At 59.2% G+C, this 27,218-nt stretch overlaps 1 protein-coding gene across 1 annotated transcript; it reads left to right on the top strand.

The window, feature by feature from the left end:
• The first annotated feature begins 7,382 nt into the window (after positions 1-7,382).
• Positions 7,383-26,076, top strand: DBH (dopamine beta-hydroxylase). The gene is made up of 12 exons (XM_055337562.1): positions 7,383-7,700; positions 10,202-10,348; positions 11,973-12,230; positions 13,244-13,420; positions 14,006-14,108; positions 17,104-17,270; positions 20,353-20,496; positions 20,915-20,953; positions 21,569-21,628; positions 24,277-24,404; positions 24,831-25,014; positions 25,945-26,076. The coding sequence occupies exons 1-12, from the start codon at positions 7,383-7,385 to the stop codon at positions 26,074-26,076; spliced, it is 1,857 nt and encodes a 618-aa protein (XP_055193537.1).
• The last annotated feature ends 1,142 nt before the right edge of the window (positions 26,077-27,218 follow it).

The following is a 27,218-nucleotide window of genomic DNA, read 5'->3' on the forward strand; positions in this document are numbered from 1 at the left end:
GTTCTATTAAATGTCACGTCCCCATCGATTCTTTCGTCCCACCCTCCTCCTCCTCGGGTTAAGGTTTCCGTGTTTGTTGTCAGACAGAGTCACTTGACATAAGGCTTTCAGAGAGGGTGGTCCCGGGTCCTTGGACACCCGAGGGTTCTTCTTTCGCTCCCATGCCAGAGCGCCGGATTTGGGATGGTGAGTTGGGATCGAGTACCATCTTCTCTCCAGATGGGGAAGGAGACACCCGTGCCTCCCGCCACCCAGCGCTGCTGCTTCCAGAAGGGACAGGGGTCCGGCCCCCACCCCTGCATGGGAGCCATCCTTCCCTTCCTCGCGGTGGTTCCAGGTGCCAGCGCTCTGTTCTGTCTCCGGGAGCGCAGGAGCCTTCGCTCTGCTTCTGCTGACCTAGAAAGAGGGCCACACGTCTCCACAGCGCCTGGGGTCGTTGGTTCTGCTCAGCACCTGGTGAGTTCCTGGAGCCGGCAGTGGGTGTCTCTCTGGCTCTGGGTCTTTCGGTGGCTCCACTTTCTTCCCCTGTGTCCCGCGGCCCCGTGGGGAACATCCATTGATGGCCGAGGGGCATCCAGAGCTGTCCCCAAGCCCCCGTCGTCTGCCTCGTGCTTTCTCCATGACTTTGCCCTTTAAGACCAATTCCTTGCGCGGCACCTGGCCCAACCCTCCAGCTCACTGATTTGCTCCCCAGATGTCTCCTTTCTGCTTTCAGCCCATCTATTTTAAATTCCAAGATATCTAATTAGTTCCTTTATATAAAAGCCCATTCTTGTTTCACAGATCCGATAACCCCTCTTATCTCTCTAAAGGTAGTAATTAGGCGTATTTTAAAGTCTCCTTCTGTTGGCTTCCCTGGGTTTCTGTTTCTGAGGTGATGGCTCTCTTTTAGGGGGTTGCTTTTCCTCACATGCTTGGTCATGTGGGCAGTGTGTCTATATCGGCATTAGTTGCCCTGTCTATCTATCCATGGCGCCGTGTCTGTTCCTGAGCCTCTGATGGAAGATGGGGGAGGCTGTGCACCTAGGCGAGATGGGCGGGGAAATCTTCCCTTGGGTTTGGGGTCCCTAGCTTCCCCAAGGTCTATGGTGTCCTGGTCACTGTCCTCCTGTGGTGACCACCCTCTGCCTTAATCTGGGGACTCAGGGGCTCCCTGCTGCCCATGGCACCCTGACTGCTGTCCCATGCCACCCCTGTGCCTCGCCTCCTGGGCTCTGGGATGGGGGCAGGGTGGTCTCCAGCCCGGTCAGCAGCTGCCCAATCTGGACATCTTCTGAGATGTGGTTCCCTCCAACTCTGTTTCTCTGCATTTTTCTGTGATTCCTACAGAATTCGGATTCCTTGAAAAGCCTCAGAGGAACATGTTCGCCCTGGATGCCTAGTCCCCTCACCAGAACAGGGAGGTCCTGGGCATGTGCCAGCCACTGAAGCGCATGGCATCCCTTTTCTGCAGCTGGTACTTTCAGGTTGAGACAAAAATTTGGGTCTCCCTGGCATTCTGAGACTGAACAACAGAAAATACCAAAATGCTGAAACCACAAAAGTTATTGGTGGCTTCCAGGGCCTTCCTGAGGGTGAAGGATGCTCATCTGCTCTCTGGACGGAGAGGCCAGCCTCCCTGGATCTCCTTTGCCCTTTGAGGTCAGTTGGTGTCTTGGTTTTAAAAGACTGGCCTTGGGGCACCCAGGTGGCTCAGCAGTTAGTTGAGTGTCCGCCTTCAGCTCAGGGCTGAAGGGACCCTGTGGGTCCCGGGATGAAGTCCCAAATCGAGCTCCCCACAGGAGCCTGCTTCTCCCTCTGCCTGTGTCTCTGCCTCCCTCTCTGTGTCTCTCATGAATAAATAAATAAATAAAATCTTTAAAAAAAAATAAAAGACTGGCCTCCATGCTGCAATGTTGTCCGTGATGGCAAACAACCAGGAGACCGACACCGCGGACTCTGCAAGACGTGTTCCTCCACAGGCTCCAGAATGGACCTGGAGCCCTCAACAGTGACCATACAGGGACAGACACCCCAACCCTGCAGGACTTCCGTGCAGACCTGTCATCTGGAATGACACAGCCCTTTGGCCGTGTGACACTCTGCATAAGGCTAGCCCTCCCAGGACAGCCCGTCACTCCACATATTGACCAAGCGCCACCAGAGAGAGGCCCCCTCCACATGCCCTCCAGCTCATGCCGCCCCCTCGCCTCCTACGTGGGGCAGATCTGTGTCTTGGTCGTTTTAATTCACCTCCCCTCGCCCCCACAACTCCAATGCGATACTGGACGAGTCTGTCCCTAACTCGATCAGCGGTGGGAAAATCGGATCAGAGTGGGCAGATCGCTGTCCCCTTCTTACCACGTGAATGTCAGAGGCCCCCAGGCGTGGAGCCCTGCTCATTTCTACAGCTTCCTCTCTGAAAAGCAGATGGCGAGCCTTGGGCTTTATTGAATTTGTGTTTGTGTATGTGATGCATTTGATTGTAGCCGGAGGGCAGCTGCCTGGCCCAATAGCAAATTTGGCCCATCAACGAGGCCGAAACCTACTTACCTGTAAGAAGCTGTTTGTTCCAGGGAGGCGGTTTTGTCTTCGGTGGGTGGCAGAAAGCAGCCTGTGGCTGAATGGTCTCCTTGATCAAGGCCCTTGGAAGTGTCTCCAGTTAGGAAATCCAGCTGCCCTTGCCCTATCCCCCCTCCCCTCCCACTGAGGGTCCCACTTCCAGGGATTTATACTGAAAAATGATAGGTCCGAGGATGAAGGATAGCCTTGCACGAGCACCGTGCACCACTGCCCCTCCGAGTTCAATTCGAAAGCAAACAACCCAAATATTTACCAACAGGGAGCTGGTCACATCGATTGGAGCACAGATATGATGGAAAATCACTGACACCTGCCACAGCGGGGACCAACCTGGAAGACATGAGGCAGAGTGAAATAAGGCAGCTAGCCCCACAAGGGCAGATCCTGTATGATTCTGAGGACCTTGGAGTGGTCAGATCCGTGGACATGGAGAGTAGAGGGTGAGGCCAGTGGCTGGGGGAGGGGAGGGGTCCGTGTGTCATGGGGATGGGGCTCAGTTTGGGAAGATGGGAAGTTCAGGAGACAGCCGGAGGGGACGGCAGCATGACAGTGAGAATGAGAATGTGCTTTGTGCAAAACGAATAAAAGTTTAAAACCTATTTCAATGGTGAAAAGGGATTCTGGGGGCTCTTACTTGCCCTGTGACCTATTTGGGGGCGTGTGCCCTTGAATAATAACAGAGAGCCCACAGTGATGGATCTGGGCAGGCGTCACTCCCCCTGCGTGAGAGCAGCGAACAGGGACAGAGAGGTTAAGTCCCGTGTGCCTGCCTCTCCACCTCTATCACTCTCACGGGAGCAAGAACCCGTTCCTGCAGGTGACATTGATCTAAATGTCGAGGGACAGCCATCCCCCAGCTGTGACCCTAGTACCCCTGGACACAAATGTGGCTCCTCAGCATCATCGTCCCCCCGGGCAAGATGTTGGATGTGGTCCGCGCTGAGCCTGCAAGGTGCTGCCACGCAGCATCTCTGATCTGATTTCCAAAGTCACCTGCCCTCATGTGGGCATTGGGAGGCAAGGGGCTGGGGTGCAGGCTGCTCCGACCCCGGGGCCCAACTTGTGTTTTCTGGGCTGAGGCCAAAGGAGTTGGGGGGCAAGCCAGAGAGTCCTGGGATGGGTGGTTCCAGCCCGATCCCTGGTGTTCTGAGCAGCTCGTGGGAGTCGTCAGTGTCACTCAGGCTGTGGCAGCACCAAGCTGCTCAGGACCAGGAAGGGACGTGAGGGATGTGTCACCAGGTTGCCAGCCTGGTCTGCAGGTAGCCCGCAGAGAGCCCTTCACAGCCCTGTGTCCTGCTTCTTCCATTGACTAGAAGGCTGGACTTCCTCCCTGAGCCGAGGGAGCACGGCCCGCAGCTGCCCGGTGGTCACTGGGAAGTGGCCTGGCCTGGCCCCTGTGGCTTACGGCAGCCACGCACCCAGCTTCAGATCCCCCCACTCACTACAACTGGGGCCTGGGGAGCCAGCTGGAGCCGGCCTCACGTGGCAGAGGCAATGGGGGATTACACGCCGAGGATGACAGCGTCGGAAAGATGCGGAAAAGCAAAGGGCTTATTAAAACGCTGAAATTGGTTCCAAATGAGGTCAGCCATCGAAACGCCTTGGAGGGGAGCCAGGCACTGAGCAGCCAGCGGTGTTTATTTCCTGACAGGGTGCCGGCGACTCCCTGGGCGCCACCCCCCACCCATCCTGCCTTCGGAGGGCAAGTGGCACCGAGACACCAGCGCCCAGCCAGGCAGGCATGGGAACATGGGGTCAGAGGGCATGCAGGAGGGGGCTGTGCAGCTCAGCACTTGAGGTGTCCATGGGCCCCCCAGGGCGGGCAGGTGAGTCCCCGGATGCGATGCGGCCAGGCCGGAGGACAGCTGAGCGCTGCTTCCTTAGCTCGGGTCGAATTGCTTGTTTGTGAAAATCCATTAATGCAAGGAACGGCACATCGCGGCAGAGGCCCTGGGATTGGCCCAGCTCCCTCCCACCCCCTGCGCCACCCGGAGCCTCCCCGGCTTTTCTCCCTGGTTGCATTTCTCACCCCAGTGTCCCTGAGTGTCCCTTCCTCCTGACTCGGGCAGAATGCCCCTGACCTTGGCCACCTCCTGGTCCGATACCCTCCCCCCACCCCTGCCCCTTGCTAGAAGTGCACTCTGGGGTCCCTGACCCAGTTCCTGGCCCAGCCGGTCCCATGGGCAGATTGTGACCTCTCTGAGGCTTGGGCTCCCCGCGCCTGAGGACAGTCACAGCCCCGGCCCCCAGGCTGGTGGGGATGAAATACAAGGAAGCTGGGTGGGCTGGGCGTGGACATGCTTTCCAGCTCCTGCTGATGACTATTCCTTGGTAATTGTGATTTCTGTGATCGGCCGCCTCAGCTCATGGGGAACGCTGGCGCTCCAGCCCCGTTCTGAGCTGGAGAAAGTCAGTGCTTTCGGAATCCTGGTAAAAATAAACGTGTGTACATAGCACTCTGCTGTTTACTAAGAGACGCGCAGACCTTCCCTTGTTGAGGAGGGGCAGCTCCGGGCGTCTGTTGGTCTCCCCGTATCCAGGGAGGAATGGAGGTGTGCTCGGCGGCCTGAGGTCCTGCTCGGGGCTGACAGTGTGTCCCCAGGGCCCCCGACCCCAATCTGGGCCCTTGCTCCCAGGCCGTGGGGTTGAAGGCAGCTGGAAGATAAATTACTGCCGTGCCCGACTCCTCTGGTGACCTGGGTGGAGAAGTGTTTCCCCAAGGATGCGAACGCAGAGCGCTGGTGCCCAGGGAGGTGCACCATGAGGGCCTCAGGGTCTCCCTGCCCCAGAGTTGGGAGCCGCTGCTCTTTCTGCCTGTCTTCCAACTGGAGCCACTTTGCTGGGTGGCACCAAGGCCGCTGGGAGGCTTGCCCACCACCAGGGCACTCCCGCTTTGCTGGCACAGACACATGTGTGCACCCAAGAAGGCAGCCTCACTCCCTCACCATGGTCACTCCCTGATCCTGGTGGGCAGTGTCTTGGATGCAGCTTGATCTCAGATGCCAGACATCTACTTACAGGGCAGTTTGGGGAAGCCTTCGGGTGGGCCCACCTGTCTTCTGTGCAAGGCAACTTTGCCTGAGGCCCCCCAGGACTGGTCCTGTATCCAGACCCCCCGGGGGCCCCCAACCACCAGAACACCATCCTCCCAGACTCCAGGCAGCTTGCCTGCCACCCTCCCAGGCCCAAGGGCCTCCCTGAGCCCCAACTTCTTCTTCACTCTCAGTGTCTCTGACCTCTCTGGCTCCACAGCACCTGATCTGGTGGACTGTCATCCTTGCACATCTGTCCCCAAGCCTGGGGGTGGGGGGTCTGTGCTGTCACCCACCCTCCTTTCCTGTCTCATACACTCACTCAGCACTTACCTGTCTGGCCCCTGCTCTACTGCCGGGGCTTGGGCCCTTTGGGGGATGGGGCAGATGGCCCTGCACGTGGACAGTGATGCACCCAGGGCCTTATGTGTCCAGCTCTCGCTTGCCTGGGCCCGTGGATGGGCCTGCGGTAGAGGGGAGGGCTCCGTGGCCTTTGTTGTGTCTTTTGCCTGGTTTGGCTTTGCAGGGTGGCCCAGCTGCTGTGAGGCAGGGCCCAGGGAGGGCTGGAAGGGTCCCTAAAGTCCATCTTTGGGCAGTCATTTCTGCCTAGGGAACAGGGTTTGGAGCCAAACCTGAGCCCAGCGCAACCTCCTCCAGGCTGGCCTCTGCAGACACCTGAGAACTAAAAGTTGGGGGCCAGCCGGTGACATCCCTGTGTTCCTATGGCTGAGTTCTTGGTTTCTCCAAAGAGGGGAGGAAGAGGAAGAGGAAGGAATGGGGGGAGGGAGAGACCGAGTCAGGTGCCCAGGGGGAGGTGCTAGACCTCAGAGCAGAGGGCAATCGCAGAGAACTTTCTGGAGGTTGCAGCATGAGTAGTCAGTTCTCTCTGCAGAGAAGGATGAGAGTGAGTCGGGGTGCTACACCAGGGCTATGAGCCCCCATGGGACTGTGCAAAGGTCCCTGTGGTAGGTGTGGGAGAAATGGTGCTATCGGCCAGCTGGCCTGGGGGCCTTCAAGTTCAGGCTGGGTCCATGCTAGGCTAAGGGATGTCACAGGTCTGGGAGCTTTGGTGACAGGGAAGCAGGCCCGTCACTTGCACCCTTTTCTGCAAAGCCCCCAGCAATGCATCCCGTGCCATCTGCCCCCCCCCCCAGCAATGCACCCACTCCTGCTGGAGCAGCCATGGTGCCAGCTGGAGCGTGTGAGGAAATAGACAGGCGCCCAGAGTGGAACAGCAGGCCATGGAGAGAGTGTCTAAACACAGGGACTATGTGGGGACCGTCTTTTATTTTTAGTCTGAAACCGGTCCACCCTGCAGCATCGTAGAAATGGCTCACTGGGCTGGGCCCTCAGCAGCAAAATCTCATTACTCACCGTCACCTCGGAAATAAGCCCTTGGGGCCTCAGTCTGCCCGTCTGCAGATGGAGCTGCGGGGACAGGACCAGCCCTCCTGCCTTGTGGTCAGCTCGGTGCCTGGCCGGAGGCATCTGGAGGGCCTTCTGGGTGCGGGGAGGGGCCCCTCTCCAGACAGCTCTGTAGAGACCACACGGGGGCAGGAAATCAGCCAGTCTGCTTCAATTCCCCCTGATGATGCCCATGTGTCATAAGTGCCAATTAGGAGAGCAAGAGAGGCAAAGGCTTTGCCCCAGGGCACAGGCTGGTGGGAGGGTCACCTGGACAATTGAATTCCCCACCAGACAAATGTGATTAGCAGTGCAGCCTGGGCCCACCCCCTGGAGGGCCAGGACATAAATGGCCCTGTGGGGTGGCCGGGCTCACGCGCAGCCATGCAGGTCCCCAGCCCCAGCGCGCGCGAGGTAGCCTCCATGTACGGCACGGCGGTGGCCGTCTTCCTGGTCCTCCTGGTGGCCGTGCTGCAGGGCTCGGCACCCCCCGAGAGTCCCCTCCCCTACCGAATCCCCCTGGACCCCAAGGGGGACCTGGAGCTCTCCTGGAACGTCAGCTACACGCAGGAGACCATCTATTTCCAGCTCCTGGTGCAGAAGCTCAAGGCTGGGGTCCTGTTTGGGATGTCGGACCGTGGGGAGCTGGAGAACGCTGACCTGGTCGTGCTCTGGACCGACGGGGACAAAGCCTATTTTGGGGTAAGCTGTTTTCCACCCCGGGGCTCCTGGCCTTGTCCCTCCTCAGCCCCTGCCCAGCCCTCATCCTATATCCCACTCCTCCCACCTTGACCTGGCCAGGGAAGCTCTCCTGCCTCTCGGGTCCTGTTTCCCCTGATCTCAGCGAAATCCGTGCTCCGAAATCGGGGAGTCTGGGGGACGCCCATCTTAGGACAAAGTGGGAACTAGATGCCTTTTGTGGTCTCTGACCATGAGGGCAGGCCCCACCTCCCCCGCTGGCACCACCAACACCCAGCACACCCCTGCTGGCCTAGGGGTTTCATAGGCCCAAGCGCAGCACCTGGCATGCACACCCGCTGCCCAGGATGCAGGACTCACACACCTGATTTGCACACGAGGGTGAAGCAAGCAGGTGTACCCCCACCCCAGTGCCCTCGCCGCATGCAGAACAAACATACCAAGCAGACCTGAAACAGGATATGCTCTTCACTCCCCGCCTCCAAAATTGACCCCTTTTCTTACTGCCAAGTGCAGAGAGAGAGAAGCTTCCCTCCAGACCAGAGGTGGAGAGGCCTTGGGGTGAAGGGAGGTGCTGGGGGGGGGAGTCACGTGCCCTGAGCCGCCCCTCCCACCTTTTGCCCCACATGGGCCTGGCCTCCAGGGCCTCTCTGGGGATGAAACCCACCTATCTGCACAAAAACAGACATGGGAGGGTTAAACTTTTTTTTTTCTTTTTAAGTTGGGGTCACTTTCTTTATGTGTGAGCCGAGGGGCTCTTCTTTACACGACTTAAACGGGGACTCAAGCTGGGAGTCAGGGCTAGTGCAGTCAGCGCCTGGCCCCAGGACTCGGTTTCTTCATCTGAGGAGTGGGGACAATAATCCTGCTCTACCTTTTTTTGGGCTGTTGTGAGTTCAGGTGAGCTGACAATGGCTGGTATTTCTGGAGCTTAACTGTGCTCTGTCCAGCCCCCAGCACAACTCAGCAGGTGCTAGAGCCCGATGCTTGGGGCCACCCGGGTAAGAATGGGGTGCAGTTGCCAAGTTGGGGTCCAGATCTGGTCTGCTGGGCAGCACGATCGCCCCCCACACAAGGACGCTCAGTGGCTCTGGCAGTGGGGGTGGGGGTGAGTCACAGCCAAGAAAAACCTGTGGCAGCCCCAGCTCTGAGCCACCCGCCACTCCCAGAGGAGCTCCCGGGCCCCTGAATCAGGAACTCTAGCTCCTCTTGGGGCAGCTTTTCCTGGCTGCCAAGAGAGCCAGGGTGACTTCGTCCTCCCGCATACAGCAAGATTAATTTGCACAACAAATTCCTGTGCAAACAAATGTCAGACTTGTTTTTCCTCTGTTAGCCATATGTTCAACAAATATATTCTAGATTTCCAGCTGAAGTAGCAAACTAACTTTCTGCCTCTGTTTGAAATGAGCCCTGAAAATTAGTAGTGGCCCGGAGCAGGAGCTTCACTGTCGTGCTTTCCTCTAGGGGAAATTTTGCAAAATCTTTTGCAGGTTTTTTGTTTTGTTTTGTTTTGTTTTCTCAAGGAAATGAAGAAAATATGCTTCAGGCCTGGATACAGGGTTAAAAAAAATTCTAAGGCCAAAGGGTTGTGGTGGTCCTGAAGGGAAACAGAGTTCTGTGGTGGGGGTTCCAGGGGATCGGGAGGGTTCTTCCCTTCCTCCCAGCATCCCTTGCACAGGCCTGAAGGGCCCTGGACAGCTGGGCCTGAGAGTCAGGTACGCAGGAGCCCAAGCAGTGAGGGGATGGGTAGGGGAAGGCCGAGGAGGGCCACATCCGCTGCCTGCTAACCCGCCCCAGGTGCATTTTCTCCCTGGGCCTCAGTTTACCCTCTCTAGGCAGGGCCAGGGCTAAGCGAGGGGAGCAAGATGCCTGGGGCACAGTGTTTATGATGGAGCCCACTCGCAGGGGTGTGCAAGGTCTGGGTGGGCACTGGGGAGAGACTGCCACCTTAAACCCCCAACTGGTCTCTCCCTGGCTTTTCCCATCTGGCCTGGTCTCCCTGAGTCCCCTTTCGAAGGCTCCATGTACTGTCACGACCCCTCCCTCTGCAGACCACGGGGAGCGGTACTTGTCCAAGGCACCCATTCCCAGTCATGGCACCTTCTTAGCAATACAGGTTCCTGGGTCATGCCCAGAGGTCTGGAACCTGCCTGGGGATGGGTTCTCCAGGTACACTGGCGTGTCCAAGGGCTGAGTCTCCATCCCAGCTCTGCCTCTCGCCTGGGGGCTCAGAGGTCTGTGGAGAGATGTCCCTGTCCCTAACCAGCCACCATGAATCCTGGCTGGCATTTGAGAGCCCTGCCTCAAGGAGCAGAGGAAGCAAGTGGGATTCGAGCTTGACTCAGCCATCTCCAGACAGACTTGGAAAGTGAGAGTGATCCTCTCCAACCCCAGGAAGACCCTCGGGATCCACAGAGCTGGGAGCCACACTGTGAGCAACCAGCCTGGAGCTCCAGCCCTACTTGCTTGGCCCTGGTGTTCAGGGTTGTAACCTGTCTCTGCAGGATGCCTGGAGTGACCAGCGGGGACAGATCCACCTGGATTCCCAGCAGGATTACCAGCTGCTGTGGGTACAGAGGACCCCGAAAGGCCTATGTCTACTCTTCAAGAGGCCGTTTGGCACTTGTGACCCCAAGGATTACTTCATTGAGGTGGGTGGTGGCCCTGTGTGCTCAGGAGATTGTAGAGCACCCCTACCTCCTAAGGCGGCATCCCTAGGCCCCTTATGCACAGAGAGAGAGCCAGGGAGGGATCTTAGAGGCGCTGGGTGGGGACAAGAGACCAACTCTGCTGTCAGCATCTGGTCTTTCCAAGCACTCCCAGTTGACATGTAGTCGAGATGTTTCTAGATGCAAGTCCTGCCCTGAAGCCTCTCAGATTGGGACCACAGTGATCTTGCCCCCGACTCTCCTTCTGGTTCATCATTTCCAGGTGGAATTCTGAAAAGAGCCCAGGAGGCCTGGTTTCGCAAACTACCCTGTTGTCAACGGGCTGTGAGGCTTGGGCCAGGTCCCTTCCTCCTCCAGACCTCCTTGGTTGACCTGCCCTATAAGGTGCAGGAGAGAGTGGGATGAGCTGTAAGGCCCTGGCAGCTCTGTCTAGGAATTCAGAGCCACAGAAGACCTGAAAGACCATAGGCTTCCCGCACTGCTCCAACACACCTGCTCAGGAAAAACAGCCCAGCTTGGCCTTGATGGTAAAATGCTTTTAATTTCCCGGTGCACTTGGATGTTGGTCACTGCGTGTAATTTTTGCAATATGACAGTGACCAGCTGTCCGTGTGCCAGACAAGGAGATTGAGGCCCGACAGAGGGGCTTGCTCGGGGCCCCATGGCATGGGGCAGAGCCAGACCCCAGGTGTCCTTCCCACAGCTCACAAAGTCCTCATTTCCTAACCCACCGTCCCCGTGGATGAGGCAAAGATAGGCAGAGGACCCTCTCCAAGAATTTTGCTTGGGGTGTAGCCACTGCGCACAGGCTCTCAGCCTAGAGCCTTGGGGCTAGGGGTGGGGGTGCCTCCCTCCTGAGGCTCAGATGTATCCTCTGGCGAGAGGGGGTCACAGGGGCCCCAGGTTCGGGCAACCATAAACTCAGAGGGCCAAGGGGGTGCCCACCATGAACACAAACACACACGGACATGCACCGGTGCCCAGAAAACCACGAAAGGCATTTTCAGGACCACATCCCACACACAGGTACAGGCTCACATTCCTGGCAGCACGGCGGGAGAAGGCCAGGCCGGACTCCTGCGTCCTTGGGTCTGTCTGTGACCTCTAGCACAGCATCCACTGGAACTTTCTGTGTCTACACTGTCCAGCATCAATGGGACAGCTCAGCTGTCCAAGCTCTGTGTTACTGTCGAGAAGCCTCCGTTTGGGGGTTTTTCCTTCATAGGGGCATCAGCTCCTCCACCGAGCTGACCCACACCTGGTCCCCAGGGCCCCTGGGGGCGGTGGAGGGGACAGTGTCTGAGGGGGGCCAGCCAGTCTGGCTCACGGGGCAGCCCAGCAGGAGCTAGCTGGGCAGATACTTTGCAAATGTAGATAGAAGGTATTTGTAAAGAAAACATGTTTTTGATGCCCGGTGCCAGCTGCGGGCCCTGGGCTGAGTAGCTGGGGATGGAATCTCAGCTGGGTCCAGGGGGAGCCTCAAAGGCCCCCACCTTCACAGAGACGAGAGCCAGGCATGTCACCCGCCAGGTGAGGTGGCAGGGACTTGGCAGTGCCCGGCTACGAAGGAGCCCAGCTCTGGGGGGTTGGCATGTCTCGGCTGCAGGAGGGCACCGTCCACCTGGTGTACGGGGTCTTGGAGAAGCCTTTTGGGTCGCTGGAGGCCATCAACACGTCGGGGCTGCAGAAGGGGCTGCAGAGGGTACAGCTGCTGAAGCCCGACATCTCCGTCCCAGCCTTGCCGGCAGACAGGCGCACCATGGACATCCAAGTCCACAACTTCCTGATCCCCAGCAAGAAGACCACGTACTGGTGCCACCTCACCAAGCTTCCACAAGACTTCCCCCAGCACCACATCGTCATGGTACCTGGGGGGCAGCGGGTCTCGGGGCCTCATCCCATCTCTACCTCCCTCCTGCAGCCACAGAGGCTGCCAGAGAGATGTCCCTGACCTGGAGAGCCATCCATGGTCCAGCTTGGACACAGGGCCCTCTTCTTACCTGAATCTGAGGCACAGTCCAAATTTCCTGCAGCCACTAGCATGCTCTGATCCCCGTCCCCCTGCCCCCCTGCTCACTCCCCACCCTCCCAGTGCCCCTGTGCCCCAACTTCCTGCAGCCACTAGCATACTCGGACCCTCTGCTCATTCCCAGCACCCTTGTGCCCCAACTTCCTAGATGGGGCCAAAGGACACTGATGTTTAGACTTCTTTGTCTTTCCTTGGGACTAGAAGGGCCGTCTGTCAGGCCACATCCCCTTCCGTGAAAAAGCAGCTCAACTCACAGCTCAATTGCTCTAAACACTCAATTGCTCTAAATATAAGGCGAGAACAACAGCTGTCGGATACCCCTGTTTTCCTGGCCCTGGAAAAGGGGAGGTGGGGACTCATTCCATCTCCCCAACAGCGCGTTCACACCGTAGTATTGTCATCCCTGTTTCCAGGACAGAAAGTGCAGCCCAGAGAGGTGGTGTGAGTGCTCAAAGTCACACAGGGGTGGCCACCCGGTCCCCTGGGCTCAGGCCTAGCCTCAGGGAAGCCTCTCTGTCCTTGCCCCGGCCACGGCCACGTTCCCACGAGGACAGCTGTCTTCCTGTCCCCACCTTATTGAGAAATGGCTCCCCAGGGTCCTCACACCCTTTGCTCTGGAGCTCTTGTGGGCTTCTGGCAGATTCTGTGGGGTTCTGGGTTGGTGGTACCCCCTTCAAAGCCCCAGAAATGCCCCTGGAAATTGTCTCCCTTAACCCTCCCATTTTACAGATGGAGAAGCCGAGGCCGGGGTGGGGGGAGCCGCTGGCAGAGCCCCCTCCAGGGGGCGAGCAGGTGGGAGGGTGGGCATCAAAGGCCCCAGGCTCAGTGCCCTCCTGCCCCCGCCCCAGTACGAACCCATCATCACCAAGGGGAATGAGGCCCTGGTCCACCACATAGAGATCTTCCAGTGCACCGGCCAGTACCAGAACATCACCTCATTCAGCGGGTCCTGTGATTCCAAGGAGAAGCCCCAAGAGCTCAACTCCTGCCGCCACGTGCTGGCCGCCTGGGCCCTGGGCGCCAGGGTGCGTGTCCTATGCCCCCTCTGCAGTTTGGGGGCCCCGGCTCCTCCTCACCTGTGTCCCCTCGCCTCCAAGCAAGGGCCCCAAAAGGTGCTTGCAAAGCCACCAGAGAGGGCCCACCCCCACCTCACTCCAGCCACCACCTCACCTCACCCCCCACCTCACCCCCATCCCCACCTCACCCCACCTCCACCTCACCTCCATCCCCCCATCCCCCCATCCCCCCATCCCCCTATCCTGCCCACATCACCCTATCCCCCAACATTGTCTGTTTCACAGCTCTTGGGCCACGAAGGCTTTTCCGAGCCATTGTGGCTTTTCTGTAAAAATGCAAAATGTGAGCATAGGTACTTTGTGAGTTTTGACTTGTGTTCCCCCTGGAGTTGGCGGTTTGTGCACATAGGGGTCCCAGCTGGTGGGTGGGCGGTAGTGAGCTGCCTGTCCTCCGGAGAGCACTGTTCTAATCCCATTGCACGGCCCCCCACACCCCCCCATCCCCCATCCTGGTCTGGGAGGAGCCCCTTGGGAGACACCAGCCTGCCTGTCTGAGCTGCACCTGACACGTGTCCTGTCCCCCTCCCCCCGCAGGCATTTTACTACCCAGAGGAAGCAGGCCTTGCCTTTGGGGGCTCCGAGTCCTCCAGATTTCTCCTTCTGGAAATTCACTACCACAACCCGACGAATATCCAAGGTAGGGAGTTCTAAGTGTGCATCTGCCCCTGCTTCCATCCTCTCCTCAAGCCCTTGGGCTCAGACATGTCTGGTCTGGAAGGTGGCTGGGGTATCTGCTTGGCACTGGACTGCCGCCCCGTGGTGCAGCCTCCTCATGTGACCCACAGCAGTGCGTGTTCCTCTCCAAGGCACCAGTGGGCTCCCTGGGGCAGGGCCCAGCCCGCGGGCTCATTGTTGGACCCCAAGCAGTGGGTGACCCTGGCAGGGGGACCCCCCACACACACACCCCTGCAGCAACCCAAGGCTGGGAGAGCTCTGGCATGCAGCTCTCAGCTGCATGTGGGCACCGGCGTGTGTTCGAGGCCTGCCACCAATCTTCCTGGCATTCTTGCTGGCAAGCACCCACTGCCAGGTACCACTTCCGGAAAAGGCAGCCAGGGGCTTCTTGCATGCCCATTTGCAGATGAGGAAATTAAGGCCCAGGGGTGAAGGATCCCCCAGCTGGGCCCCAAAGGGAGTAGGCGGTGCCAGGAGATCTGGGTCTGGGCTGGCCGTGACCTCAGTCACACAGCCGTCTGGGGGTCCGAGCCATCAGGAATCACTTAGATGCCAGTTTGGTTGGAGTCCACGTGGCCCACCTTCCTCCCCACACCCCTTCCCTGCTCTGTAGTGGGGTCAACACGTCCAACGCGCTGTCCTGGTTCCCTGGGATCCCTGCTTCTGTGACTGTGCAGGAACAGGGCCCCCGGTGGGAAGGACGGCAGGTGCAGGCTGCCCCACAGCCAGCGAGGCCCCTGCCCGAGAGCCCCCGCCAATGGCCTGACCCTTGGGAGGCACTGCCTCCAGGATTATCTTTAAGTCAAAGGAAGAGCCCTAGCTCAACTGAGGGCCTTTCTGGCTGTGTACCCACCACCCTCGTCCCCCTTCTCAAAACCCATCACAACAGAGCAATTGCATGCTTGTGTTGGAGCTTCTGTATGGGATTTTCTATCCACGTGTTTTGGTGTCAGTGTTGGCAAACAGGCTGTGCTTGGGGGCTCCTCTAACTGACCCCCCGCAGGGGCCTGGGACTCCCTGTTGGAGAAGCGTTCGTTCGGGGCTGTCATTGATTAGTGAGGTCTGCCCCATGCTGCACTAGCTGCAGGATCACCCTGGGCCTGCAGGTGGACAATAAAAGTGGATCTTTAGGATGGTGATGACAGTTGATTCGGGAGCAAAAACACCAGCCTCTTCCACCACATGCGGCCACATGGCCCCTCTCCCTCTCTCTTTCTTTAAAAAGGGTGCATATTTTCATTTGTAGAAGGAAGGAGCAGAAAGTGCTCAAGAGATGAGCACGGGAGCTCCACGCTGGGCCCTAGGTGGGCCCTCTGAAGCCACGTGACACTGGCGGGGGGGACCCCCCTCCCCCACAGCAGTCCCAAGGCTGGGAGAGCTCCGGCACGCAGCTCCCAGCTGCATGTGGGCACCGGGATGTGCTCTGCCGAGGGCTGCCAACAATCTTCCTGCTGGCGGCATAACTAATACTTTCTGCCACCGTTGGAATTATCTACAGCGTGCACGGGGACGGGCATAAGTCAGCTGGGGCTTTAGCATGATAGGGGATTTATTGCTCGTTTAAAACCTGGAAGCAAATGGATTTTTGAAAACTCCTTAAACGTCAGGGAGGTCTGGCTCTCCCTGATTATCTAGTTATATTTATGGATCCTTTGCCAAATATAAGGATGCTCTGTCACTTCACGAATCTGGAGATGGGCCGCTTGGCTATAAATATCAAAATGCCACAATTATTTCATTATTTAATCCCCATCTGAATTTTAACCAATTGCATCTCCTTTTTATTATTATCCTCTGATGTAACTGGGCCCAGAGATACAGAGGCTGAGTTTGGACATTGCAGGGGTGGGGGCGGCTGGAGGAGGGAAGCGGGAAGCAGAGGCAAGAGTGGGGAGTTCTTGGCTCCACCTTGGGGCGAAGGAGCAGAGAGACCTGACACTTTCTGGACCCGTGGTCTCGAGCAGGCTCTTCAGCTCAGGCTGAGAGACTCAGTTTCCTTATCTATAAAGTGTGTGGGGGGGTGAGCCTCCAGTTACATGGGCTCCCCTGCCTGTGCCCCAGCTCCCCTGTGCATTCTGAGACCTCAGCTCTGGCCTGAAGCACTCAGGGACTTGGCAGGGGTAGACCCAGGTGACTGGCATCCACATGGTTGCGTGGCTGTGCGTGTGGCTGCCAGCATCCCTGACCTTGGCCATCAGCTTCGTGTGACTGCCCGGAGGCCTGTGCAGGGAGCTTCTGGACTCTCCAATTAGAAAAGGGCAAGAAGAACCAGCAGGTGTGGCTGGGCTGCGATGGGCAGAAGCACTATGCTCTCCTTTGGAGGAGCCCAGAGAGGGACAGTGACTTGTCTGAGAGCACACAGCATACCACTGCTGAACCAAGTGGAGTCTGGGCTGGGAGAACTGAGAGAAGGATGTGTGGTAGGTGCCTCTTGTCGACCTGAACGTGCAGATGCGCCTGCCAACCCACCTTGGCTGGGGTGGGGGGTGCTGAGACTCCCCTGCGAGACGGGGCGGCTGCGGTGTCCCGCCCTCCTGTTTGCACAGACACGTCCATGGGTTGCCCTGCAGGCGACTTCCGGTCAGATTCCCTCGAGCGAGGGGAGGAACAAGCCCTCGGAGGTATCGCCGGCTTCCCGGGTCTCCCAGACCCCCCTGCAGGCAGCTCAGCCCCACTGAGTCCACATGCTGGGTTTTAGTTACCGGCCTTATGAAGACTTTGCAAAGCATCCTCTCAGTTTTCATAGAAACAGTGGCTCCTTGTTCCCCTGTGGGTGTGCCTCAGAGCGCCTGGCACAAATAGGTGCCGGAGCAGAGGCCGCTGGCCTCGGGGGCGGGCCGCTGGTGGGAGCAGCTGTGGGGTGCCAGCCTGGCTGACACTGGGGGACTGTCTGCGGGAGCTGGAACACAGGGCTGACCTGCAGGGGTCACCTCCGCCCCCCTCTTTCTCTCCCCCAGGCCGCTATGACAACTCAGGCATCCGCCTCCACTACACGGCCAAGCTGCGGCGCTTCAACGCGGGGATCATGGAGCTGGGGCTGGTGTACACGCCCGTGATGGCCATCCCCCCGAAGGAGTCGGCCTTCGTCCTCACTGGCTACTGCACGGACAAGTGCACCCGGGCGGTGAGTGGGGCTGGACCAGACACCTCCCCTTGCTCGGCCTGGCCACCCAGCTCAGGTCCTACAGGTGGTGACCAAGGAAGGGCAGCTTCGTGGCTTTGGTCACCGCACCCCACAGTTGCACTGCGGCCCTCCCTCCCCTATGGCCATCCCCCTTTCCATGGGCCTCCTGCTCCAGCAATAGCCTGGCTCCCACCTGGTCTACACCACACGCCAGCCAGCGCTTTCTCGCGCTGCATTTTAAACTACGCTTTCATTCTGTGAGTAAAATAGACACGCACTCCCCACCAACAACACAGGCCCTGCAGCTACAGATAGAGCCCCTGTCACCTGCAGCACCCACTCCCCTGTCCCCCAGACAGCCACAGTATAAATCACTACGTGCCCTTCCTGACACGTTGTGTCCAAAAGCAAACACAATGAACAGGAAACATTTGTCCTGTGACTTGCCTTTTGGCCGCCACGCACCCTCGCCCAGCACACTTTCACCGTGAGCCAGACCGCTGAGGCGGGGGGGTGAGGCACTGTTCTCAGGGCCCTGTGACGGCAGGTGGGGTGCAGGTCGTTACATAAACCCCAGAGCAAATGATGGGGGTTCTAGCTTCCAAAGGAGCAGTACAGATTCCCCAGAGTCTGCACCTTTGGGACTCCCCTGCCCCACCCAGCCCCGCCTCTGCTGCCCTGCCCCCTAGTCGTCGCTAGTTTGCAGACCTCTGCCAACTTCTCACCTGTGGGGAGAAGGCTGCACGGAACTCCTTGTACACCAGGAAAACGCTTTATCAGGTAGATTCCAGAAACTGCTGCACACAAGAGGACAGGAGTGTCCCTTTGAATAAATCTCACAAAACACCCTCCAGAAAGCTCATCTGATACTTCTCCCCACACACAGCACCAAGCAGGTGCCGGGAGCCCCACCTCTGCCCACCCCCACCCCCTCACCACCTTATCAATATTCTAAATATTCCCTCAATTGCCTGGAAAATCATTTCACTGTTGTCCAGTTTGAATTTCCCTGATTAAATTGTAGAGATTGAGCATCTTTTCATCGTCTCTTGATGGACGTTCCTTTCTACGAATGTCTGTTCATGACCTTTGTCCGATTTTCCCTGAGGCTCTTCCCTTGTCTTGCTGTCGGCTTCTGGGGGTTCTTTTTATCTTGTGTTTGGGAATGTGCCAACACTTTTTCCCACGCTGTACCTTTGCTTCCCACAGCGCCCCGCTAGGTAAGTGCTGACACCTCCTTCTGCGGCCCAGGACCCGTGCTCGCTGGCAGGTGCCGGCGCGGAGTAGAGCACGGCCCTGCGTGACCCCTCAAGCTCTGCCCACGCCGCAGGCTGATGAGCGGAGAGTGGATGTGGCTCTCCAGTGAGCTGCCTCTCCACATGGACCTGCTCTCCCTGTGGGCTCCCCAAGTGTGCAGGCCCCCCCACCTCCATTGGGCGAGCAGACCGTCCTCGAGCTGAAGAGAGATGGAGCTATTAGCCACACAGGAGATGAGCTCCTTTTCTCTGAGGCCAGCCTCTGTGCTCTTACCCATGTCCCTATGTCATGTGACACCTCCTGCCACATGAAAGGCTCCGTGGTCCCAGCCTGGAGCTGGGGAGGGACCTCTCAGGGCGCACCTGGGAAGGTGGCCCCATGGTGCTGGGAGCCCTGGCCAGGGGAACACCTCTAGGCAGCCTGGGCTAACAGACCTGCCTCCAAATGCTTTACCAAGAGGAAAGAAAAAGAACTCGACGTCCTCTCCTCTCCTGTCAAACAGTGAGTTCTTCTTGAAAATCGCATCATGTGGAATGCTCGTTGAAGGGACAGCATGGAGTCAGGTCTTGCCTCTCCTTTAGCAGATCGCCAGGGGGCCTGCAATCGGCAATTGAAAAGCTGGCATGGTCGAGATTTCCTTGTCAAAAGGGACAATGGACGATCCCAGGACAAGTATAGTGTGTGGTGGGACCAGGGCCCCAGGGCAGCACACCTCTGTCCACTCGTCAGACACCCGCATCTTGGGGCCAGCGCCCAGCTTCCAGGGCCGTAGACAGCGAATCCCAGGGTCCCGAGAATAAGCAGAGGCCCCCAGACCCCGCTCCCCATTGTCACAGGTGTGGCTGCATGGTTTCCCAGTCCTCAAATCGTTGCAAGGGGTCCCAACATTTCTGCGACGCTGGGAGCTGGACAGCAGCGGGTGGAGGGCACGGGGGAAAGCATCCAGTGACATCAGCCGATGTGCAGAAGGCTTGGCCACCCGGGACCACTCAGTGACAGGGCCACGGTGGTGGGAGCTCCCTGAGCTGCCAACGGGGTGGATGACATGGAGCACAGCGCAGTGGTGAACAGTCAGGGAGAGACAGGTGTGAAGGAAACTCTTGAAGCGTGAGATCCACTTTAGGGAATGTTTTGTCTAAACAAAGTTCACGTGAAGTAAGGGGGAACCTCCTCTCCCCGGAAAGTCACCTTACGCCCTAATGGAGCAAGGTGTCTGTCTTGATGTGACCACTGGCCCATCTCTTGCCGGAGCCAGCTGACAGTCACCGTGGTCAGCGCCACGGCTGTAAGACAATGGAAGATCTCCTGGGGCGTGTGCAGGAGACACAAGGTCATGCCACAGGGCAGCTGAAGGGCCTGCTGGACAGGACAGCCTGGTCCCAGACCTGAGCCTGCAGAGAAGAGGTCACACTGCACTCGCCTCGGTGGCCTCTGCCCGCGGAGGGCTCCCCTTAAAGTCCGTTGAGCAAATGAAGAGTGGACTGAGCAGCCTTCGGGGGCTCCAGACTGAAGGAAGCACCCCCCACCCCCTACGAGCCTCTGGGGGCACCCGACAGGGCTGCTGCTTTGGAAGACCAGGGCTGTGACGGTGACAAGGGCTGTGACAATGACATCACTCTGTGGGCAGCTCAGTCCGTACTGAGTTTCCAGAGGGGGACTTAGCTGTCCAGGGGGAAGGACGAGGCTGGGCAATGCAGACGTTCTGGGGAAGCAAACTGGGTGTTGTATCCATGGCCTGTGGTCGGTGCCGGCAGCCTCCGCAGGAGGGCAGGAGCCAGGGTCTCCCACGTGCCAGGCTCTGATTCTGCCACCCCCTGCCCTGCAGGCCCTGCCTCCTTTAGGGATCCACATCTTTGCCTCTCAGCTCCATACACACCTGACTGGGACAAAGGTGGTCACCGTGCTGGTCCGGGATGGCCGAGAGACGGAGATCGTGAACAGGGATGACCACTACAGCCCTAACTTCCAGGTAGGGGCTGCCTGCACCCAGCTGCAGGGCTGTGGACCTGGGAACACCCCTGTGCTGGGTTCCCCTCCTGGGCCAGGCCCCGACACTCACCTGAGAGCACAGAGCCGCCAGCTCTTCCTTCCTCGGGGACTCAATCCAAGGGGAGGGACTCTGGGGGGTAGATTCCAGCATGTGGCTGATTGAAGAATTTAGTGGCCCAGGCAGCCCGATCGTAAAGTCTGTCCTGGGTGCCACCTTCTTGTTCTGATATCTTCCTGGCCAGAGGCCACGCTCGGCCAGACCTGGCTTCCCCCTCGAGCCCCCTCAAGAGCGTCCCCCTCACCCCCCGCCCCGGGAGCACAGCCCCAGAAAGCGGGGCAGGAGAGGCGGCTGGGAGCTGGATCTGCAGACCTCTGAAGTCTTCTCTCTGTCCACCCAGGAGATCCGCATGTTGAAGAATATTGTGTCTGTCAACCCGGTGAGTGCCCACTCAGGAATGGGGAGGCCGGGAGAGCCCCTCAAAGGAGAGACTGAGGGAGGTGGGGGATGACAGAGGCCATGGGCAAGGTCTTCCACGCCAGGCAGGGGCTGTGAGACTCTCCAGGACGTCACAGAGAGGCCTCCCAGGGACCCAGCAGGCAGCACCGGAGTGATGTGCATCCTCCCACTTGATCAGCCGACCACAAACCCTGAGAGCTTTAGGGAGAGACACGGGCCTGGGGGGTGTCGCTGGTGAGGCCCCTGATCATGCAGAAGGGGAACCCCAGGTCAGGTGGGGCAGGAGCTGATGATCATGCAGTTCACTCGTGGGCTGTGACATGGCCAACCAGTCTGCACAATGACTGGCCTGCCTGCCTGTGACCTGTGGGCTAAGGAGCCCCAGGAGCCAGCGAGTGATCAGTCCCTGGGGACACCCAGATTTTGGCCCGCACATGTGGGGGCCCAGAGGCCACCACGAGATTCCTCAGGAATGGACCAGTGACCACGTGCCATGGCATATGCGGTAGTTTGGTCAAATGTGGGACAGGCCCAGGGCACCTGTTACCCCCAGGTGGGCAGGAGCTGATGACCGTCTATTGGCTTGGCTCCCCAGGGGGATGTGCTCATCACTTCCTGTACATATAACACGAAAGACAAGAATGAGGCCACTGTGGTAAGTCACCCTGACTTTTCCCTGCTGCCTGCCTACAGAGTATGTGAGGCCTGACGGTGGTCCCATTCGGAGCTTCCTATGCTTTCATGAGGATGTCTTTTTTTTTTTTTTAAGATTTTATTTATTTATTCATTAGAGACATAGAGAGAGGCAGAGACACAGGCAGAGGGAGAAGCAGGCTCCCTGCGAGGAAGCCTGATGCGGGACTCGGTCCCAGGACCCCAGGATCACGCCCTGAGCTCAACCCCTGAGCCACCCAGGTGCCCCCAATGAAGACAAGTCTTGAGTCATCACCTAGCGTGTCGGTTGCTGGAGGGCAGGGGGGTGCCCTCCTTCATTCATTCAATAAACCAGCGGTTCCAGGGAGTGGTCCCTGGACCAACCGCCGTAGCAGCCCCCCTCCCCCCCCACCAGGGAACGTGGTAGACACGCAGACTCACAGGCTACATTCCAGACCTTGCGTCAGACTGTGGGTGGTGGCCCGTGGCAGCCTGTGGGTCTGTGGTCTGAGAAGCTCCCCGGGCTGTTCTGACACCTGCCTGGGTTTGAGAGCCTCTGCAGTGAGTGCATCAGCACCTGAGTGCAGATGCCAGGAAGAAGGGGGGACAACGTGGGGGTGGGACAAGGTGAGTGAGTGCCCGGCAGAGGGGAGGATGCAGGAAGGCCCCGAGGCCCCAGAACATCTTCAGATCTTCGCTCACTGTCGATAGCCAACATCCACAGGCTGCAGGGCCCCCCACCTTGACACCATCCCCTTTGAGGCTTCTCACAAAGACCAGCTGTGTGGTGGCCTCTGCTCGGCAAGGGTGTGACATGGATGCGTTTGGGCTGCGCTGTGGGTAGCCCAAGAAGAGGGTCCATTCGGGAGGCACCACGTCCTCAGGGCTAGCCCCCCAGGTGGCTGCCCACGGTCACCCAGCCGGCTTGATCTGGAGAGTGAGAGGCAGCGCTGCTAATGGCCATGCGTGGTCAGTCAGTGGGCACCAGCCTCGGCTGTCCTGGCAAAGAGACCAGTGGCTAACAGAGGCCTGCTACTCGCTCGTTAATCATTAACGACTCGCCCTATCCAAGCTGAGGGACCTCGATGCCTCCTGAGGACCCTGTGAGGCGGTGCCACCGGGAAACAGTGAGGTGGAGCCACCACAAGCCCTCAGCTAGCAGGCAGCAGGGCAGTTCCGGGCACCAAAGCCACACATGCCACCCCTCAGTACAGAGGCAGGACAGCAGGGTCTCCCCATTCTGCAGGTGAGCCCCCTGGGGCCGAGGGCGGGAGGGGAGGTGCTTGCTGCACCCCCCCGGGGGGGCCCACTCCCAGCTAGCGCCGCTCCCATGGGGGCCCTACCCCCCACTCTCCCTGCCTTATGGAGGGGAACTGGCCTCCTGTCCTGGGTGTTCAGGCCGAGTGAGCACGCCGATGTCTCAGATGCCAGGCTCTTCAGGCCGAGGCCCCAGCTGCGCCCTGCTCCCTCCTCTCAGGGACACCTGCGTGGCGGGACCCAGGCAGAGGGCAGCTGGGCAGCTCCCAACAGGCAGGCAGAGCTTCCCCACCCCCACCCCCCACCCATCTGAAAACCCTCGCACCCGAGAGAGAGAGGCCTGTGCAGTGTGATTCCCACCTCAAGATGAAGACAAAGGGACAGCTTCCGGGAGCACAGCTTTCCCGGGGTCAGGATTCTATTTTGGGTTCCGAGGTGCAGAGCCCTAAGAGGCCCCAGAACAGGAGGAGAAATGAGATCCTCCCCATCTGAGGCCGGGCTGGGCCAGGTGATATGACCTGCAGGGCCTCCGAGGGCCTGGCAAGCCAGAGGACAACGTGGGTGACACTGTCCAGTGGGGGCCACGCAGGAACCAGACAGATCTGCTCAGAGGACATTTCCCATTTAAACGGGCCATCCTTGAGCAGCGTCTACACTGGGACGGGGGCTGAGGTGAGCCCACAGCTGGGCTCTTTGCTGTCTTTCTGCTGTCAAGAGGCAGATGCTTCTCTTCTCTTGAACACTGCCGCCGGCCAAATAGCCCCCCAGACCCACACCAATGGTCACAAGGAGCTGGGAGCCCAGGATGCAGCAAAGGTGGGCCAAAGGCACCCACCCTGCACCTGCCCTGCACCCACCCTGCCCTGCTGGGGTCTGGGCTGGCTGTTGTTCTCTTGCATGGCCTCTGCCGTGCGGGGTGTCCTCCACCCAGCTCCTCCTGGGTCTAGGCTCTGAGACCAGGGCCAGGACCAGGGAATGCCCACTCCACCCCCTCCCACATGACAAAGCGCAGGGCTGCCGTGAGACCGCTGCAGTGCAGACCTCTGGCCACCATCTCCCCTCAAAGCCAGGTTCCCGTGGTGTGAGGGGAGGCCTCCCCATGCCTGGCCAGGGTTGAGAGGCTGTGCCTCTTCCCCTCCCTGGGACTCAGTTTCTGTACCCATAAAATGAGCACACTAATAACCCCCACAGCTCACCCTGTGGTCGTTTCCTTCCTCACACTGTTGCCACCTGAGACCTGTGTGTCAGCTGACTTGTTCGTTGCCTGTCTTCCCTCTGGAGGAAGACTGGATCCCATGGAGGCAGGCATTCTGCTTGCTCAGGATGCTAGCAGGCCCTGCACCATGAACGAATGCAGTGTGGGTCCTGATGGGCACCTTCCCCCTGTTGCAGGGGGGCCTGGGGACCGAGGAGGAGATGTGCGTCAACTACATCCACTACTACCCGCAGACACAGCTGGAGCTCTGCAAGAGCCATATAGACTCCTGCTTCCTGCAGAAGTATTTCCACCTGGTGAACAGGTGACAGCTCCGCGGGCGTGTGCCTGCCATGCCCTCTGTCCCCGAGGCAGGGTGGGGAGGGGGGGGCGATCAGAGGAACCCCGACATAGGAGGTGCTTGTCCCTGGGTAAAAGTGAGGAATCCAGGCTGAGTTCTGGGAGCAGCCGTGCCTCCATTTCCCTCTGAGAGCCGAGGTCAACATCGCTAATCCAGCCCCATACTCTCTTCCAACCGAGCCTGGACTTGGCCCAAGAAGCTCCCTCGGCCCAGCCCTAGAGTGGCCCTTCCCAGCCCCTGCAGGGGACTCAAGAGGTGAAGCCGACCAGCCATTGCAGGCGAGGAGCCACAGCCCAGACAGCACTTTGGTGGCATCAGGGCCAGGGAAGTGTCGCCCACAGCCACCCCACCGGCGCCGCCACAGCTGGGCTGTCTCTCCTCCCTCACCAGGTCCAACCTAGAGGAATACTGCACCTGCCCTCAGGCCTCTCGCACCACCTGCCCCCGGGCCTCCGTCCCCGAGCAGTTTGCTTCGGTTCCCTGGAACTCCTTCAGCCGAGTGGTGCTCAAGGCCCTGTATGACTTCGTCCCCGTGTCCGTGCACTGCAACAAGTCCTCAGCCGTCCGCTTCCCGGTACGCGGCTCCGTGGGTGGGTTGGGAGGCGCCCGCAGCAGCAGCAGGCCGCCCTCAGCCCTCCCAGATGCTCACCCAGCAGCAAGTCCCGCGGGTGCCTGCCCCTCTGCGCCCCCGGCCTCACCCAAGTCCCCAGCACCAAGCGACAGGGCTCCACCCCAAGGAGCCAGCGCAAAGTGCTCACTCAACACGGCTGGAGAAATCGGGTGACGGCAGACAGGCCCAGACAGACAGCCGGCCTGCAGATGGGAGAGCTGACAATACTGCCGGGCAGGCCAAGCTCCCCGCTCCTGGGCCACATCACATCACAGGGCTCATCTCGGTGGTGTGAGGGGGGGCCAGCAGCTCCCCCAGGGCCTAAACACAGAGTGCAGGGGGAGGGGCAGGTGAGAAGTCAAACAGGCTGAAGCTGTCGCTGGGCTTGTCTCTGTATCTGGGACCTGCTGGGATTCAGAGGCATCTCATTTATTCCTGAGTGAGCGAGTGAGGAGCTGCCAGTGGAGGCTGGGCTGGTGCTGAGCAGGGGGGCAGGGGACGGATCTGCAAGCCTGCTGGCCTAGAAGACACACTTCCTGCAGGCATTTGGGAGCCGGTTTACGTTCCCAGCACCAAGGGTGGGCCTGAGGCTGGCTCGCGAGGGCGACCTGGCAGGGACATCTGATGTGGTGCAAAACATGACATTTGGTGCAGCCTTGTTGGGGAGGAGGGCTAGAACTCAGCCCGCACGCAGGGGCTCTGATTGTTTTATCCGGGTGGCAATTGAAGCGAGGGGCAGGCAGGACAACACCAGGCCAGGACACCCAGGTAGCAGCTGGAGGGGAGGACAGTGAGGGCCAAGAACCCAAGAGGTCATGGGGGAAAGTAGCTGGGAAGGCAGTGCCTCGTCTCACCCCTCTGGCCTCAGTTTACCTCCTGGTCCTTTCCATACAGGGTGAATGGGATCTGCAACCCCTGCCTGAGATCATCTCCAAGCTAGAAGAGCCTACCCCTAGGTGCCCAACCAGCCGGGATCAGATCTCCTCCAGCCTCACTGTGGTCAGCATCGGTGGGGGCAAAGTTTGAGTGGGGGGCTGTCTCTCACTCCCTCATCCACGCTGTGGCTGTGGCTCACACCAGCTCCGTGCACCCCCATCCTGTGAAAACCCCTGTAGAATAGCTCTGCTGCCCAGGATGAATGGGCTGGGCCGAACCCCTGCCTGAGACCATGGTCCATTCTAGCCTCCACCTCTCAAGGACACCCCACCCCTGCAAGGCCGAGAGGGTCCCACGAGAGTTTCTTGTCAACCCACCCAGGACTGGGGTGACCCACACCTTCCCCACACCACCCTTGGTGGTCTGGAGTCCAGTGTGCCCCTCCACTGTCCCCGAAAGCCCTGCCTATCTCGCTGGGAGGGGCTGGTCCTGGGAGATGAGCCATGCCTGGCAGTGGGGCAGCCCCCTCAACGCGGCCTCCGCATCCCCAGCCCCTGCCGACGGCGATCTGTGTTGGTGTGCTGTGGGTACACGTGCTACTTAAACATCTCCCTGCAGAGTGGCTCGTTTGTCACAGTGGGCGTCTTCTCTGCCACGGAGGCAGGACCACCATTTAGCTAGTTAGAGATTTGCCTGGGGAGATTGCTCCCTTGCAGGGTAAATAGATATTTTCGCCCACCTCAAGGGAAATGCTAACAACTCTCACTGCCACTAAAAGATGAGTCGGCAAAGACCCAGACAAGGATCTGGGTGCCAGCTCTTTGGGGAAATGGAAGTACCAGCCCTGGGGCAGGGGGGTTATTTTCCTTGGCGGTGGTGGAACCTAGTGGTTAGCAGACCAGGCTCCAGAATGAGGCCTGCGTTAGAGGCACTGCTCCAACTCTTACTGGGGGTGTTAGAACATCCCCCTCCCTGACCCTCAGCTCTCTCACCTATGAAACAGGGCCTGTGCTCTCTGGGTGAAATGAGCCCATGAGGCTCATACACGGGCCAGTGCCCAGTGATGGCAGTGCAGGGTGGCACCGCCCCCACAGGAGAAAGCCTTGTCTGGGCTTTCCTTCCATGGAAGCACCTCGCGCCCCTCTGGGCTGCCTCCCATCTAAGGCCAGGCCTGGCTCCTGGATGGTTTCTGCAGGGAGTAACAGATGCAACTCTGTTCAGCCAGTTCAGCAGAAATGCTGCACGGCCTCCAGGGGAGCCAGAGGGTGATGGATGCCCCCCCCCCCCACACC

Source organism: Nyctereutes procyonoides, unplaced genomic scaffold (assembly GCF_905146905.1).
Source record: "Nyctereutes procyonoides isolate TBG_1078 unplaced genomic scaffold, NYPRO_anot_genome, whole genome shotgun sequence".
Taxonomy (NCBI): domain Eukaryota; kingdom Metazoa; phylum Chordata; class Mammalia; order Carnivora; family Canidae; genus Nyctereutes; species Nyctereutes procyonoides.

Excerpts from the sequence above, each read along its gene's own strand:
- DBH (XM_055337562.1), top strand. The coding sequence starts at position 7,383 with ATGCAGGTCCCCAGCCCCAGCGCGCGCGAGGTAGCCTCCATGTACGGC. Across the intron at positions 7,701-10,201 it reads GGGACAAAGCCTATTTTGGG|GATGCCTGGAGTGACCAGCG; the intron begins GTAAGCTGTTTT and ends CTGTCTCTGCAG. Across the intron at positions 24,405-24,830 it reads TATTTCCACCTGGTGAACAG|GTCCAACCTAGAGGAATACT; the intron begins GTGACAGCTCCG and ends CTCCCTCACCAG.